This window comes from Carassius carassius, chromosome 17, assembly GCF_963082965.1.
Source record: "Carassius carassius chromosome 17, fCarCar2.1, whole genome shotgun sequence".
Lineage (NCBI taxonomy): Eukaryota > Metazoa > Chordata > Actinopteri > Cypriniformes > Cyprinidae > Carassius > Carassius carassius.
Window position 1 is genome coordinate 12,597,581 of NC_081771.1, and position 17,012 is coordinate 12,614,592.

Sequence of the window (17,012 nt, forward strand, 5' to 3'; positions counted from 1 at the left end):
ATTCCAATAATCTTTGTTTTATTCAGGTTTTTTCTTTTTTTTACATTTTGTAGAAATGTTTGGAGAAAGTTAGTGTCATCTTATCCTGAAGTAAGTATCTAAAAACTGTATAAGATTTTGAAATGCATGATTGTGAATTTCTCACTGCCATCATTTTTGAAGCCTATGATAAAACCCTGACAGTTAATTGCAGTCAGCAGTGGAGGGAGGCTCTACAGCATAACCAAAAGTGCATATAGTTGTCTTGAAAGGTGGCGTTTGAAGAGCCCGTCACTGTCATTTTTTGGGTTATTTGGTCGGTTAAGTGACGATCTCAGATCTTGGAACGCTCTCACTTACAGAGCCACAAATTGAAACCAGATTTTGACACTGATGTGCAATGAGGTTTAATTGAGGCCTTTAGATAAAGTATGACCTATCTGTCTTCCAATCCATATGAAACTTTCATTAGCTTGTGTGCTCTATTCTTGAATGATAGTCTGGTTAGAGTTAGGATTTGTTTATGTTCAGAACAAAATATATAGGAAAGCTATTAATTATTTTATAACCTGCATATACTCTTACTGTAAATTGTTAATCTTTGGAATATAAGCATAATATAGAATAACATTTATCTCTGTCCATCCTAAAAAAAAAGTTGACCCCTTTAAATATTAAAACATGGCTCAAGCATCCTTGATGTGGCACAGGAAAAAGTGCAGGACAATAAAAGCTTTGCATATAAAGTGCGATTTCTCTTTATTGCTGTGGTTTTCACAGCACATTAAGAAAACACTTACCTGTAAAATCCTGCATTCATCCCAAATGTTAATTTAACAGTAAAAATGGAGTAGCTTTTGCAGACATACCTAGCTATGCACTCCTCTATTTAAATTCAAAGAGCACACTGTGTACTCATTGCAAAATCACTGACACTATTTTTGACTTTCATTTCCTTTTTCCTGATATGGGCCTCATGCTGTTTATGAGGTAGACAGGCTCTGTGCGAGGCCGAGGTTTTACTTTTAAAGCGATCTTCACCTATTGCATGTGAATGATGTTGACTAAAGCACCTAGAAGACGTCGTGTAATGTGTTACACTGAAGAGCCAGTATTGTGGTTTGGAATCAGTTAAATCCTGCTATATTTATTCTTCGAGGTCTCACCAGGGCCACGGCCTTCGTGTGCACTATTGGCCCTCTGTACTGTGAGGTGTTGTGTTTAATAAGGTCCTTCAATCCACTAATGGTTTCTCTTTAAATATTGTTATCAGATAAAAAAGATGTTTTAGTGTGATTTTCTCAAATTATATTTTCTCAATAATATTATTTTAGCTTGTTACTGAGAGTCTGTTTATGGTTAGAATCTTGGGGATATTTGGAAAACTGATTTCCCACCACCAAACTATACTATTAAACAGACAAAACTATTTTTTTACCCTTCATATTTTAAGTTTTCCTAACTCTGGTATACTAATTGCCCCAATGGGAATTATACCTTTTTATATACTTGCTAATATTATTAACAGGAAAAAAAATAATAATAATCAAACTGGCTTCTAAGATGTTTAAAAGCTTTACTATTCACAGTACTTTTTTTCTGGATAAAAAACCTTGTTGTGCACAATAATCTGCAGAATTAATTTAAATAAATATTTATAATGACAGCTCTTGTTGTTTTTTCTAAATCCCACCAAATTAGTTCATACATTTTTTAAATTTGTTTTCGCTTGACTAATTAACTGTCTTTAAAAATTAAGTTCTTGTGAGATTATTTATTCATATTACTTTTGATATATCGCACTACATATTTTTCCCATTCAACCATTATGAGTGAAATTTCAACTATTAACTATTATTTATACACGTATTATTATACACTCATGCATATGTCAGACACTTTTACCAGACACTAGTATATGAAGAGTTAATTTGCAAAAACAGATAACTTTCAGATAATTTTCAAAAATCATGATTTTTCATTGTGCATTCCAATTAATCTCAATCAAACTGCAGTTGGTTATTTTGATTAGGTAAAAAAATAACAAAAAATACAGCTAACTAACACAATTAAAACATGATAACAACAAAAAAAACATGATTTTTTTTTTATTTTATTTTTTAAATGATTTATGTTTTTTATGCAGATAAACTTTTCATATGTATACGTAAATTAAAGTCCTTACGTTTCCTGGGAATTTACCTTTTGACCTATAAAAGGCACCATTCTGTTCCAGGTATGCTTTTGTAATATGCATACTAATGTATCAAATATAAGATTAGAGAATTATTTCGTTTAGTCAGCATCTTAAAGTCAAGAGAACTTAAAAGTTCTAGTAACACTTTTCTTTCCCTCATTTGTGTTAATGCATTAACTACCCTGAACTAACAATGAGTAATTCAAAGCTTTTTATTTGATTTCATAACATTTGTAATTTTAAATTAATATGAGTAAATTTGTTCATTGTTTGTTTTAGTTCTGAGTTTATTCATTAATATTAAGTGATGCAGCTTTTGATTTAAAAATGACTGATTATTTTGAAATGAACATAACGGAGCTATATGCTGTAGAAGTATGGTTCATTGTGAGTTCATGTCAACAAATGAAACCTTAAAGCTAACGTGTTAAAAAGTTTCCATTAATAAACACTGTGTGCTAGTAAGTATCAACACTTCATCTAAGATGGCAAAAAATTATTATTTTTTTTTTCATAATTCCATGTGGAATATTCCTCGCATTAAGCCATTAAAACAAATATACTTGGAAAAAATCATGATGGATCTTCTTTTTTCAGTGAAACAGAGACTAGATCATGCGGGAGATTTCATTCCACTTTTCTAAGGCTTATGTTTTTAAGTATTAACTGAATCTCAGGTAACCGGTCCAAAAAGAGTATCATAAAAAGAAGTTTCTTATGATAATAAATGCAGCATTGATTTGATTAAAATACTGAAAGACATTTTATACAATTTATACAACATAAATAACACTTTTCTATTGTAATATATTTTATGTTTTTTATGTAATTTATTAAAATGTAATTTATTTCTATAATTTATGATCCTTCAGAAATCATTTTAATATGCTGATTTGGCATGCAAGAAACATTTCTTATGGTCAGCGTTGAAAACATTTGGACTGCTTAATATTTTTGTGGAAAGTCTTTAAAAAAATACTGACCCCATTTTTTTTATTATTGTATGTTCCTAATACTAATTGACTACGTATACTTTTAATGCAGACTATTTAAGTTCTAATGTCTTCTTTGAAGTGTATGAAGCATGGCAGAGGATTTAGCAAGCTGCTGCATGAGCTTTCCTTTGTAATTCCTTCGAGTCGCTGGGAAAATGATTTTAAACATTCCAAAGTACTTGGGTGACACAAATGAGAAACTTTAACAGCTGCTAAATATAACGTGCCAGTCTTGAAATGGTCCTGTCTGAAAGTCTGAAGTGTCTGAAATTTAAAAAACCATCCATATTCTGAAATGTTTACCTACTTTGTCTTCTCAAGTTATGTGTTAAAGTCACGACGACAGCTTGATAATGCAGTATGCTGCTAGCATACTGGCTGGTTTTAGAGACAAATCTTTTATTACTTGCCCCGTCTGCCCGTGTCCCCTTAAGTTATTCTCATCTGCCTCCTTGCAGGATCACTCAATGTGAACACCATGATTGGTGGCATTTGAGGAATGGCCTTGTAGGGCTGGTACAAATTTCCAACACAGCAGGCCGTGTAATCATATATTATGCTGTAAATGTGTAGAGCACATATGAATGCTTCAGAGGCAACCGTCCAGTGATTCCATATGTCGACTAGAGTCTCAGTGTGACCTAGATCATCTTCTCCGTTCACACTTTGCCTAAAGTATGTTTTAGCATAAACTGAGGGACCTAAACTACCACGTTTCAGTGAAGTTCGGGAATACTTGAGGGACCTTTTGAAATGCATTTGAAAATAATAAACTCCCAACATACACTGAGAGAATGGCTGAGAGAATGAGAAAAATGATTGTTTTTTGTTGTTATTTTAGTTGTTGTTTTGTTCGTTTTTACATAGATCATTAAGGTATTGTACACTAGAATTTTTTTTTTTTATAAAAGTTTGATAATTAAGAGGTTTTTTTTTGTTTTTGAAAGTCTTGTATGCCCACCAAGGCTGTATTTATTTCATAATAAATACAGTAAAAACAGTAGTATTATTATTTATTTACATATATTATTATTATTTAATATTATTTATTACTCAATACTTCAGTGTCACATGATCTTTCAGAAATAATTTCATTTTGCTGATTTGGTGCTCAAAAAACATAACTTAATATTTTTGTGGAAATCATCATGATACACTAAAATGATGTAATGCACAAAACTTTGGGGTTGGTGAGATTTGTTAAACAAACAAATAAATACTTTTATTCAGCAAAAAGTGTGTTAAAATGATTGAAAGTGACATGCAAAATATTACAAAGGATTTTTTGTAAAGAGTAAAAATAACTCTGCATTTGAACAGTCAATAGCAAATACTTTAACTATTATGAAAACATACAGTAGCAGATTCAGAATAAGCGCCAGATTGTAGCAAAGTCGGAATTTACCCATTTTTTATTTGCTTTTTTTTTTTGAAATAGCCTTTGCACAGAAAGCTTTGTATATGCTAGTCTCCTAGGTTCACAAAAATGTTGCCCATAAAATGCGTTGGACAAATTTGAACATATGGATTGTGCTGTTCAGTTGTAAATAAAGCTTAACCAATGATTCCTCAGTGCATCTACTTCCGGAAGACCTAATAAAGTGCTTTTGCTTTCGCGTCTCCCTAACATGGCTGCATCAATTCTACTGCGGTTCCTGTAACCATGCCTACTTTCTTTGCATGAACATTTGGGTGGCCTTACACAAATATTTCCACATCGTGATGTAAACATGTGGGGGCGTATTTGGATGAGACGTTTTAGCCCGGTCTGCATCAGCCTTCTCTTTTAGATCGAATAAATTCTGCAGATCTCATACATGCACAAATAACTACATAGCACACTAAAGAAAAGAAAAAATAGAAATCATCATTTGGCCCCTTTAAAGACAATACACAATAAATACAATAATGCTATACAATATAATATTGTATTTGCACTTTGCAGTGGCAATAACTGACAATCTTCTGATATCTCTGAAATGTAAAAAAAAAAACAAAGTGTTAAGTGTTTGACACTTGGGAATGTGACTTTGGGAAATGCTGGCAAAATAACACACCAAAGAATCCCTCCCCTCTGCGCTGTAACCCCGGTATGCACTGCAGCAAATAATTGAGGGTCCTTGTAACCCAGCTCTTTCCCGTGTGTGTGGTATCCGCTCTGCTTGGGAGTTCACACAGAGGTTTGCAGAGTCACACGTGTTAACCAAACAGGGTTGTCCCTGGGGAGACAAAGCACATTTGTAAGAGCCACCATAAAAAAGGAAGAACTGAGTTGTTTATCATTATTGAGCTCTTAGAGCCCTGCCGCTTTCAAAATCACTTCGCAGTGAACTGTTCTTTTGTTTTGTTTCATTTGTTTAGTTTTTTGTTTTTATTTTGTTTGTTTTATTTTGTTTTGTTGAGTTGTGTTTTATTGTTTTTATTTGTTAAAGGTTTTGTTTAATTGAATTTGTGTTGTTTGTTTCATTTCTTGGTTATTGCTTATATTTAATTGAAGTTTTGTTTTTGTGTTGTTTTGTTTTGTTTTGTTTCAATAGGGCCCAAGAAGCTGTCTAGCCATAATGTGGAGCCTGCATATACATACATACACCACAATGATTTTAACAATGATTCAATAATTCTTCTGCTAAGCAATGTGGTTGTTCAGGCAAAATGGCTTTGAACGCATCTCAGCCAATTATAATCATAGACCGAAACTATCTATTCCATCAATTAACATCTATTAAAAGAAATACAATGAAATTCGTTCATTCTTAGTGTGTCAGAAATGCCCAAATACTTTATAATATACATCAAGTACAAATGCTGGTGGTCGACCAAAGTCACATTAAACTTTATTATCATACCCTTAGGGAGTTCCTTTGATTAGTGTGCCTTATTAATGTAGTGAATGTTCAAAGATGTGTCGTATGTTGAGTCTATAAGGCCTTTGTTGGTCTTTTAAAACCTCTTTGAAATGCTCAAACTTAAATGAGGCAAAAGAGGCAGACATCTGCCTGATGATCACACATGTTCTTGTTATATAGGGCACTCCTACTTCAATCCTGTGAGGAGAGTTTTGTTTGGCTGGTGATGAAGACTTTTCTTGGCTTCTTAAGGTCTCCAGCAGAGATCCAAAGTCACTTTTGTCCCAACCTTAAAGACTGAACTTGAATAACTTTGATAAATGTGCATGCTGCTGTTTCAATTATAAAATGCATGTTTAGTTTCTAGTGATATAACAAAGATTGATTACTGAAGACATCAATATTAGAAATGATGGTTTTACAAGATTGGTTGTATTTAGTAATAGACATTGTGTATCGTAATAAAAAACGACTCTTTTCCATTCAATTACAATGACTTTGCTCCAAGGATATAGCACACATGTAGTATGGACCAACTTTTATAAGGTTTTTATATATAGTTATTCAGCATATAGACTGTCTAATAATCTAGTTGACTAATAAATCTGGCATTGTGTAATACATTGTGTGTAATGTTGCTGACTAATTGGACAAATTACATTGTTCCTTTTTTGGATAAAAGCGTTTAGTACATGCACAAATGAAAATTTAGAAAATAACTGATGGGTTTTGAGTGAAATGACAGTGAGTTCATATGATGATTTTTTTTATGTTACATAATTCGTCATGAATCATGTGTTAAGAAATTTTCAATCGTCCAGGACAGTCATGCACAGTCAAAAGCAGTGAGTAATCCTGCGCTTGTTTACAGTCCAGCATGTGCGTTTCATTTTCTCCATTATAATTAAAGCAAATTTAGTTTTAGTCTGCAGCATCTGTCTTTATAAGACTAAGTATAGTTTACTGAATGAAATTGGCATGTAAAATTGGAGTTTTGTACAATATATCCTGACATTACAGCTCCCCTAATTATGTGTCATAAGCAGTTCTGTTGTTCATTGGTTCTTGAGAACATACATGTTGTGTAATAATAATGTAGTAAGCCAGTACTATTTCATATTATGATCAGTAAAGGTGGGAGTGATATTTTGACTGAACTGGTCATCCGTATTGGCATAACACACTCTCTGAGGTAACGTCTGACCCACAGTCAGACACTCCACATCCCCTGGTCAGTTTTTTTTTATACAATTTTTTTTTATGTTAAGGCCAGAAACATCTCAATGCAAGAAGACAAATGCAGACATGAATGCTCGGCCAATGCACTGCAATTGTGCATTTCATTAAAATATTATTAAATATAAGTAAGGGCCCTTGTGTTCATCTGGCGGTCACAAAAAACGGTATTCAAGAGGCGATGGTTACATTCAAATATCTGCGACATTTAATCGATCGCTATATAAGATATATTCACACATTGCAGTCATGTACTATATAGTGTTTGGCAAGACTGTGTAGTTAACTAAATTACTAACTACTCTAGAGAGGAATTAGCTAAGCTAAGCTGAATGCTTCTCTTACATAAAGAAGCTCGTAATGATAGAAGACAAGACCTCAGATGATGCCGTGAAACAACATACAAAACTACCAAACTTTGCTATAAGTTTGATCACAACATATTATCATGATTGCTGTTAATAATCTTAATAGTAATGTAGAAACTTACATTTTGCTTTGAAATTAGTTGTATTGTGAAAAACGCTCTACAAATAAACTTGAATTGAATTGAAAAGTATTTTGAGCTACATTTAAGCTACTTCATATTGTCTATAAATATAAAATACTTAAATATGAACTATTATAAGGTCACCTGTGAAAAGAAATTGCACTTTTGCCAAACTAAATCTAATGTTTCCAGACATTATTGCAATTGAATGAAAATGTGTTAAACTGTAGATTAAATTGATAGTAAATGCACGTTGCACTTTTGGCCAACTTAAGTAGGACTTAAGTTCATCTTTATATGTAATTTCAGTTATGCTTTAGAATAAGGAACACATATTCACTGTTATTAAGAGTTTACCCTCAATAAACTGCATATCAATAGATAGTAAGACAGTTGCTAAGTTTAGGTATATGGTAGGATTAAGGGATCTAAAATTTGGTCTTGAAGGATAAGGCATTAATATGAGCTTTATAAGTACTTATAAATGGCCAGTATGCTAGAAATATGCATGCCAATAAGCAGCTAGTTAAGAGAGAGAATTGGTACTTAAAACAATGTGTTACCATAATTTCATAATTACTTCTTTTTTTTCATATGAAATATGGTTAAAATGTACTGTAGAATGTACTGGAAAGCATTTGGGGTAACCTAAAATATACTTTAATATATTTTTTATTGAAACTTGTATGTCAGGTATTTAAATGAATTTGTAATAATGAAGTTAAAAAAAAAAAGTAATTAAAAAATTTTGCGGTGTTCCATTTTTTTCTAACCTTTTTATAGCATACATAAAACTAAGACAGCTGCATAATATATCAGTGTAAATATGAATATTAAAAAGTGCTGGCTAGTTTATTGTGTGTCTGTGTTTGCTCAAAGTTCAGACTTTCATAAAAGGCTCTGTTGATGGCCAGTAGTTAGTCAAGTAAACCCAGAGAGCATGTATTTTCTCTTTGAATTCTTTGTCAAGTTTTTCTCTCCTAGCCACAATGCCTTATGAAGTTTTCCCATAGTTGTTGCTGTTCTCACGTCAGTATAATGAATATGGAAATTCCATTATGCTCCGCAGGCAATTATTGCAGCTTTACAGACCAAATTAAAACCATCGCCTCAAAATAACAACAACGTGTTTTCCCATTAAATTTGTGTCATGCCTCAGTGCCTTTTCATAACTGGAGAATAAAAACTAAAAGGATGAAGACAGTTCTCAAGCCAACAGATTTGCAGAATATGGAATGTAAATGAGATTGTTAGCTTTTCAGACACTCTTTTTTTAAGGTGTGGGTGGTAGATGAGCAAAATTGCTTTCTTTTCGCCTCAAACATGAATTACGTTCTTTCTTGTGTGGAACACAAAAAAATATATTTTGAAGAATGTTTCTGAGTACAAATGTGAGTATAAAACCTCACTGTGCCCCACTGGCTGCCATTGTATGGATGGAAAAAAAACACTGAGATTCTTCAAAATATCTTTGACAGTTTAAAATGCCATAATGACATGATGATGAATACTGACAATGTTGTTTTAATGTATAAATACTGATGCCATTTAAACCTGGGCTGAACCTTGCTCGAGGATTGTTAGGGTACAGAGTATTGACTCCTCTTTTAGTTTTATTAAGGAGAAATCATGTTAGAGAGCAGTTCCTGGATGTCTGTGGTGAAATGAAGTCATACGTTTTTTTTAACCATGTGTCTCATTCTCCAGGAATGAACGTTCCGTCTCCGCCTGAGATGAAGCAGCTTTGGAAGATGCTCTTTCCACTCCTTATCCTCCTTTACCTATCGGGAGCTGTCAAGTCTCAAGTAAATCCAGGTAGATATATATCTATTCTTTTTTTCACTGTAGATTAAATAGCTTAAACTGTAACGAAATATACTAAATTTAATCATTAAGCTGATAATTTTATCCAAAGCGACTGCAGCCTAGGGTTTAATGGCTTACTCAACAGCACAATAACAGTGGTTTTTAGACTTTGTAGAAAATTTTAACTACTAGTCTACAATATTATACTAATTGAACAGCTATAGTGGTGTGGGAAAATGTTTTAATTTGCTCAAAAGCTGTGTTTCAGAAAGTCACTATGGAGATCAGTTGTTGTGGCAATGTGGTCACCGTCTCTGATTTTATAGTGCATGAATTAAAGTTTTTCTAAAGGTCAGAGTGCTGCATGCTGCATTGTTATTTTTTGACTAGCTTTGAAACTGGCAGCCTTGTGGTTGTGATCAATCTACGTTTGAGATCTGAATAAGGTCAGGAAGATGCCCCAGATTCCATTCTGGTTCTCATGGCTTCTTCTCTTTTATCTGTGTCTTTCAACTTTAGCTTTCTCTCTCTAGCATGGGTGGTTTGTGGGGAGGAAAGTGTGATGTCAATGTGAGGTTCAATTATATTTTACAAGGAAACCAGAAGCCAGCTCACGGTGAGCAGCCGTACAGTAGAGACTAAAGCATAAGTCTGGAAAGCAGCTAATACCACCACGGCTAGAGGCAGTTTCTTCTGGGATCCCCCAGGATGAAAACCACACTGTGCTCTTTTACTATATTGGGCTGTGTTTCTTTATGAAGCAGATGAATTTGATTACCCAAGGTGACATTGCTTCCTTCCACCGATCATGTGTCAGTTTCCTCTGCCATATTTAAAAAAATTAAGGCCGTAGGCTGACATTAAAGGCTTAACTGATAATGCATTGAGTTTTAAAACATTTTTGTATTTGTAGTGCAGTTTAAGGTTTAGAAGCATGCCAATGTAATACGAAAAGGAATGCACAATGTTCTTTAATGTTTTTTTGTTTTTTTTATAGCCATATTGTGTTTAATGTATCCGAGAGGAGGATATGGCAGTCAATTCAGACTGTTTAATTGTCGAACTACAAAGTAGTGTCTGGCCTGTTTCAAAGTAAACATGGAATATGTAAAATGCTTTGTTAAAAATCCCTCTGTGTGGTTTATGTGAAGGGAGTCTAAATTGTTTAAAAGTTTTTGGATGGCTTGTGGTACAAGCAAAAATAACAGAATTACACTCAGCTGTTCTGTTGCTGCCTCAATGTTCTGGATTGTTACTTTCCGGTCTGAAAGTATCTGAGAAAAGTTGGTGAAGGAATCCTGCCAAGCATTTTTACCCCAAAAACAAAAGAAAGAAGAAATTACATTTTGGAAAAGGAAAACGAATTATTAGCACCATTTAAGTTTTTGATTTGTGATATTATTTTCATGACAAATAAAAAATATGACATTAAAAAATAAATAAAATACTGTGGAAAAACAACATAATATTTAAATAATTTAAGTAAATTGTTTATAGACATTTATACATAAGACATAATAGTAATAAGAGGAATCATTGAGAATTTTTTTTTCACAATATTTATTTCATTTGTATTTATTTTTTTTACCACACACACACATTCTTGAGAAATTACACATTTCAGAAGGTTCCTGTACACTTCATATCAAAATACAGATTTAATAGGACATAGTCACAACTGAAAAACTAGTTTCACAGTCCTTAATTTAAAAAATTTTAAGTAATTGTATAATTTTTTATGCAATTTTGTTTTGCACTTCAGAATCTGTTTATTGTGTAGGGGGCGGGACACTTCAGATTCTAGAGAGCATTTGATTGGACAGAAAGTTTGATGAGAAGCTAAAGTGCAGAGTGATGTCATCAAAACCGTTGATCTAAATCGGAAGTGAGAGACAATAAGCTTTGAATGCTTATATATTGTAAATGCATTTTTTTGGAGCATACTAGCTTATAGATAACCTAAAGGCTAACATATTCATACAAAAAGCCAAAAAACTTCCATTTCATGGGGACTTTAACATACATAACATGTTCTTGAGAAATTGCAAGTTTCATTAGATTCATGAAGGGTTCCTGTGCACGTATTTCTGAAAATACAGATTTAAAATGATATGGAGGAAATAACTGTCTCAACAAACTCAATATTCATTACAATCTGCGTGTGCTGTGTTTTACAGTTTGGATCAATACACTACAGTGCTTTGAAGCATTTTCTTAGTAATATATCATGGTATCCCATAATTGCTGCTGAATATTATTACTTCTCATCACAGGCACTTAAAAAATCTTCAGTTTAGAATTTCTTTTTCGCATGCTGGCGGTAAGAAAGGAAAGAACACCATGCTAAAGGAGTGGTGAAATGTAACAGGATAGAGTCCATCACTCAAACCTCATTGAACTGCGTGTGAGCTCTGTGTGAGGATGTGACCTTGCTTTGAGTTTATTATTGAATGTAGCAGGAGCGCAAGCATGATTGTTTACAATGGATTCAACAATCAGACTGGAGTCTGTGGCTTGTACATACCAGACATTTTGACAACAGTAAAGTATATTGAAACAGCTTCTATTTCTTACTTTTCCCCTTTTTTTTGCTCCAGAGGCTCTGTGTGTTTTTCAGATATTTGTTTCTGCAGCTCATAAGTCATAGCAGAAGACTTTCTCACATTTACAGTTTGGTATTCAACTAATTCAATTAAGTGACAGAAGATAATGACAGTGTTTCAGAAAAAGTGTATAAATGGTAGCTTTCCATGGAAGGTGGTGAATTTCCGTTCTTTCCAGGAGAGAGAAGCTGTAACCTCTTTAAATATCAGTTTTGCTCCCTTCATATTTCCGCTGGAAAAAAGCTGCATTTTTTTCCTACTTCTGGAAAAGTGTGTTGCTGAACTCAGTAGCTATGAGATCTGCTCTGCCAACTTTCCTCTGCTTAAAATTCCCAAAGACTGTAGTTATACCATCCTACTCCCTGCTTATTTCCACTTAGAGATATAGATTCTTACTTTTTTTCTACTGTAGAAAGAAAGAAAAGAAAAGAAAAATGCAAGTGCCTGTCTTAGCAGTTTACATGTGAACAATTAAAAGTGTGTGTATATTAGTATACTTATGTGTGTGCAAGGTTTTGGACCCTGCACTTAGACAGCAAACATGGTGGAACAAATGTGCCATTCACTAGGATTGAAGATGGAAAAAACTGGTTGGCAGGAGGGGGAAGTAAGCGCCACTCGGACCAATGAATTACTGCACAGGACCAGAGTGGCCCATAAGAGAAAGAGAGAGAGGAAAGACCAAAAGCCACAGTTTCTTCACACAACATGAGTATTTTTCCACCTTTCTAAAGTGAGGATATTTTTAGACTCTGTAACTGAATGTTTACTCCATCTGATAGTGAGTCTGTAACCATCCACTCTTGAAGAGTAGAAAAACATACACATAGCTGTGAATGTATTCTTTACAAATCTCTTGTGGACTGCATTTCAGGTCAGAGCCTGTAAATCTGAGCAAGCACTTTGTTTTTGTTTTTTTAGTTTCATTTTATTAAACCGTTAATTAGTATTCACCACAAATTCAATTTGTTGATTTCATCATTGCTCCAGCCGAATAGTATGGGGCATTCGCAAGACATTTGATCTATGTGGCGCTCTCGTGTCAGTTGTCTAACACTGCTTTGCCTGTGTTCACAAAGCTATGAAAGCTCTGCTCTGAGTTACAAAAGCACATACATTTTCTCACTTTGTGCCTGAATATTAGAGCCGAGTGATACAAGTATTTAATGTATGAAATTTCTGAAAGAAAAATATTATTTCTATTATACATTATACATTAGTATTTTTCAGTCTTTTGATTTTGTGTAAACAACTTAAAGTGTTTTTTTTTTCAATCAGAATATTTAAATAATCAGTCACTGTTGGAATGTAAGTTACAGTACAACTAGTTAAAAATAATTACATTGTAATTATTATTTAAATGTAATTTATTTACTCATATTACTTACATATCCAACATTTAAAAGAAACATTTTAGTATAATAATTTTTTGTACTGCTATCATTTAATATAGTAAAATGTAAAAATGAGTATGAGAATATTGTGAGTAGTGCTGTCAAAAGATTAATCGCGATTAATCACATCCAGAATAAAGGTTTTTGTTTACATAATATATGGATGTCTACTGTGTTAATTTATTATGCATAAATATAAATATACACATATTCAGTATATATTTAGGAAAAAAAATATTACACATATTGTATATTATGTTAACAAAAACTTTTATTTTGGATGCAATTAATCGCGATTAATCGTTTGACAGCACTAATTGTGAGTATTCGATATATATTGCCCAGAGTTAGCTTTTATAGATATGTCTCTATACTAAAGCTTGAGTGCATATGTGTGTTAAGGAAACAGTCAGAGAGAGAGAGAGAGAGAGAGAGAGAGAGAGAGAGAGTGAGTGATGGGGGAGGAGGATGCTGTTCTGTTACATCTGGAAGAGCTTTTTGTTGGGGGATTCAGCTCGTTTTGGATTATATCAGCTTGTCATTGCCAAAACCAAGCCTCTGAGGTTTCCCCCATCTTGACTTTTAAGCAAACATTTGGAGGAGAGACAGAAAAAAAATGAAAAGAGAGACAAAAAGTCCTTCACCACTATCCTTGCTATTGCTGGCAGGATCACAAAGGCTATTTTGTTGAAATGGAGGGGCCACTTGGAATAGGAGTGTCCTTGTAGACTTTTTTTTTTTTTTTTAATGTCCGGATCTTCACACAGATACTCAAAGAAAAAAAATATATTACAAGAGATTAAGAGAGTTCATATAAATATTCTCTCTTGCTCTGGCAGTGTTATGTGATATTGCATTTAAAATATGAAATACTGATTCTAAAATATACTGTTCAATCAAAATGAATAAATTGTGCCAGTCATCAGCTGGTGGTATGGTGGTCTAAAGCCCTACATTCTTGTTTACCCAAGAGTTCTTCAAAACCGATTTCCTCTCACAGGCCAAATCTAACTATAAATCAGTTTTAAAAAATCGACTTAATTTATTCTTGTCCACCTTCTGACTTTAAAACTTTCAACCAACCTGCCACTGTTGCCAAGTACTGTAGATTCTAAATATTTAATTCAAGTAAAATGTGGGGAAAAAAGTAATAGAAACCATGATGACATGTTTTATATGCTGTTCTCTATTAAATTAACACAAAGAAAAATATTTATGACTATATGCTTTTTACAGTTTATAATGATGAAATCTAAAAAGCTATATTTATCTCATATAAATGATCTTATACGTCAACCAAACATTTTGCATTTCTGTGTTGTGTATTTCTTGCATGGAGTTATGAATCAATCTGTAATATGAAATGTTTTTCATAAAAGTGCTAAAAGTGTTTACATTTTAGTAACTATCATATCTATTGTTCATTCAGTCAAATAAATGGAAACCACTTAAATGCATAGGAAGTAGGAATAAAAATGCTATATGAAAATGATGTATAAATATTAAATATTGCCTGCATGTTTATAAGTTGCTTAGATTTATATCTGCAAGATGGATGGGATAAAAAAAAAAAAAGTTATAAAAGCACTACTTTTTTTTTTTTTTTTTTTACAGGTGTGTGTCGGTCTCCGTTAGGAATGTCCAGAGGCCAGATCTTAGATGAAGATATTTCAGCTTCCAGTCAGTGGTCTGACTCCACAGCAGCAAAATACGGCAGGTATGAGCACAAACACACACACGCACACGCACACACACACACACACACACACACACACACACACACACACAGTATTTTCCATGAGCTGTAGTGCAGGTTATCTTGGTGGGATCAAACCACATCTGGGGAAATATGGGTGGCCTCATTAAAATGATGTTATTATGCTTCTTCCATATATTAACTCTGCATTTTCACTGATTCCTAGTGTTCCCAACACATTCCTCTTCATCAAACCAACTATTTTAGACTAAGTCATAGACCTTAGTCAAGTTAGTACCTTATTTAATTTTTGACATAAAAGAGACTTTGAAGGATAGAAGTACAGTATGTTAAACGGATTGTGCTGATGTTTAACAACATACTGATTGTTCAGCTGATGAAATGTGTTTCTGAGAAAAAAATAAAATAAAATCAGTAGAAAAACAAACTCCGTAAAACAGTTTCGAAAGTTGTAAGTTGTGAAAACTACAGCCTACAGTCTCTGTGGTACAGCCCAGAGAGATTCTTGCATGTATTTTATTCTCTTCTGAATGTTCTTTGTGTCTTAGGCTGGACTGTGAGGAAGGAGATGGTGCGTGGTGTCCTGAGATAGCAGGAGAACCTGAGAATATGAACGAGTTCCTGCAGATAGACCTTCGTTCTCTGCACTTCATCACTCTGGTGGGCACTCAGGGACGTCACGCGGGGGGCATTGGGAATGAGTTTGCCCAGACATACAAGATCAAATACAGCCGTGATGGCAGCCGCTGGATCTCCTGGCGCAACAGGCAGGGCAAAGAGGTACGTGCTGCAACACTGGCCTCTGTGCTATCATTGAAAACACAACATCTTGTTGCATGCATGTCATCAACTGATTATATATTCATATTAATTACATTTTTATCAAAGGAGACACAAGAAGAAAAAAGAGATTGACCGACTAACCAATTACCTTTTTGACTGGTTTAAGAATAATGTATTTTTTTAATTGACTTTTTTAATTTAATAAACTAATAATTTAAATGTTTAGTTTAATTCATTTTTAATTATAATTAATTTATGTATAATTATATTATATTATATTATATTATATTATATTATATTATATTATATTATATTATATTATATTATATTATATTATATTATATTATATTATATTAGATTAGATTAGATTAGATTACTAGAAATGTATAGAAATTCATACTTTTTTATAAAACGGAGGGTTTCGGTCCTTGATCCTGATTGGTTGAGCCACATTCTAAGCTGTTGTAAATTACCGTGTTGCCCGGCAACCACTTTGTTGGAACCACAACTGTTTCTGAGGAACTACATTGTTTGGTGGAAGGGTACTGTTTTAATTAATATCATTACACTTCCTTTGCTCAGTTTTAGTCTGTGAAACCACCTTCACATACCTTACTACGTATAACTGCTTTATTAAAGCAGTAAGCCCCGTTCTTGTATAGTATCTTGTATTTCAAATAAATACTGTTCTTGTGAACTTTTTCTTTATCATAGAAAAGCATCCACAAAAATATTAATCAGTAGCACTTTTTTAATAACGTTGACATTTTTCTTGTGCACCAAAGCAGAATATTATGACTTATAATTATTTCTGAAGCATCATGTGTCACTGAAATCTAAATAAATTCCATTTGAAATTATATTCAAATAGAAAACAGTTGTTATATTATATTATAAATTATATTCATGTTATGAATGTCTTAATAATAGTAATATTTTTATTATTATTAAATTTATAATATCATT

General features: G+C 33.1%; 1 protein-coding gene across 4 annotated transcripts in view; it reads left to right on the top strand.

Annotated features, from left to right (window-relative positions):
• The window catches only part of ddr2a (discoidin domain receptor tyrosine kinase 2a), a 29,927-nt gene that overhangs the window by 2,926 nt on the left and 9,989 nt on the right, over positions 1-17,012 (top strand). For all 4 annotated transcript variants that reach the window (XM_059570923.1, XM_059570925.1, XM_059570926.1 and 1 more), the window contains exons 2-4: positions 9,451-9,558; positions 15,161-15,263; positions 15,812-16,043. In XM_059570923.1, coding sequence (XP_059426906.1) covers positions 9,453-9,558; positions 15,161-15,263; positions 15,812-16,043 — 441 coding nt within the window. In that variant the 5' untranslated portion in view covers positions 9,451-9,452. The remainder of the gene's footprint in view (positions 1-9,450; positions 9,559-15,160; positions 15,264-15,811; positions 16,044-17,012) is intronic.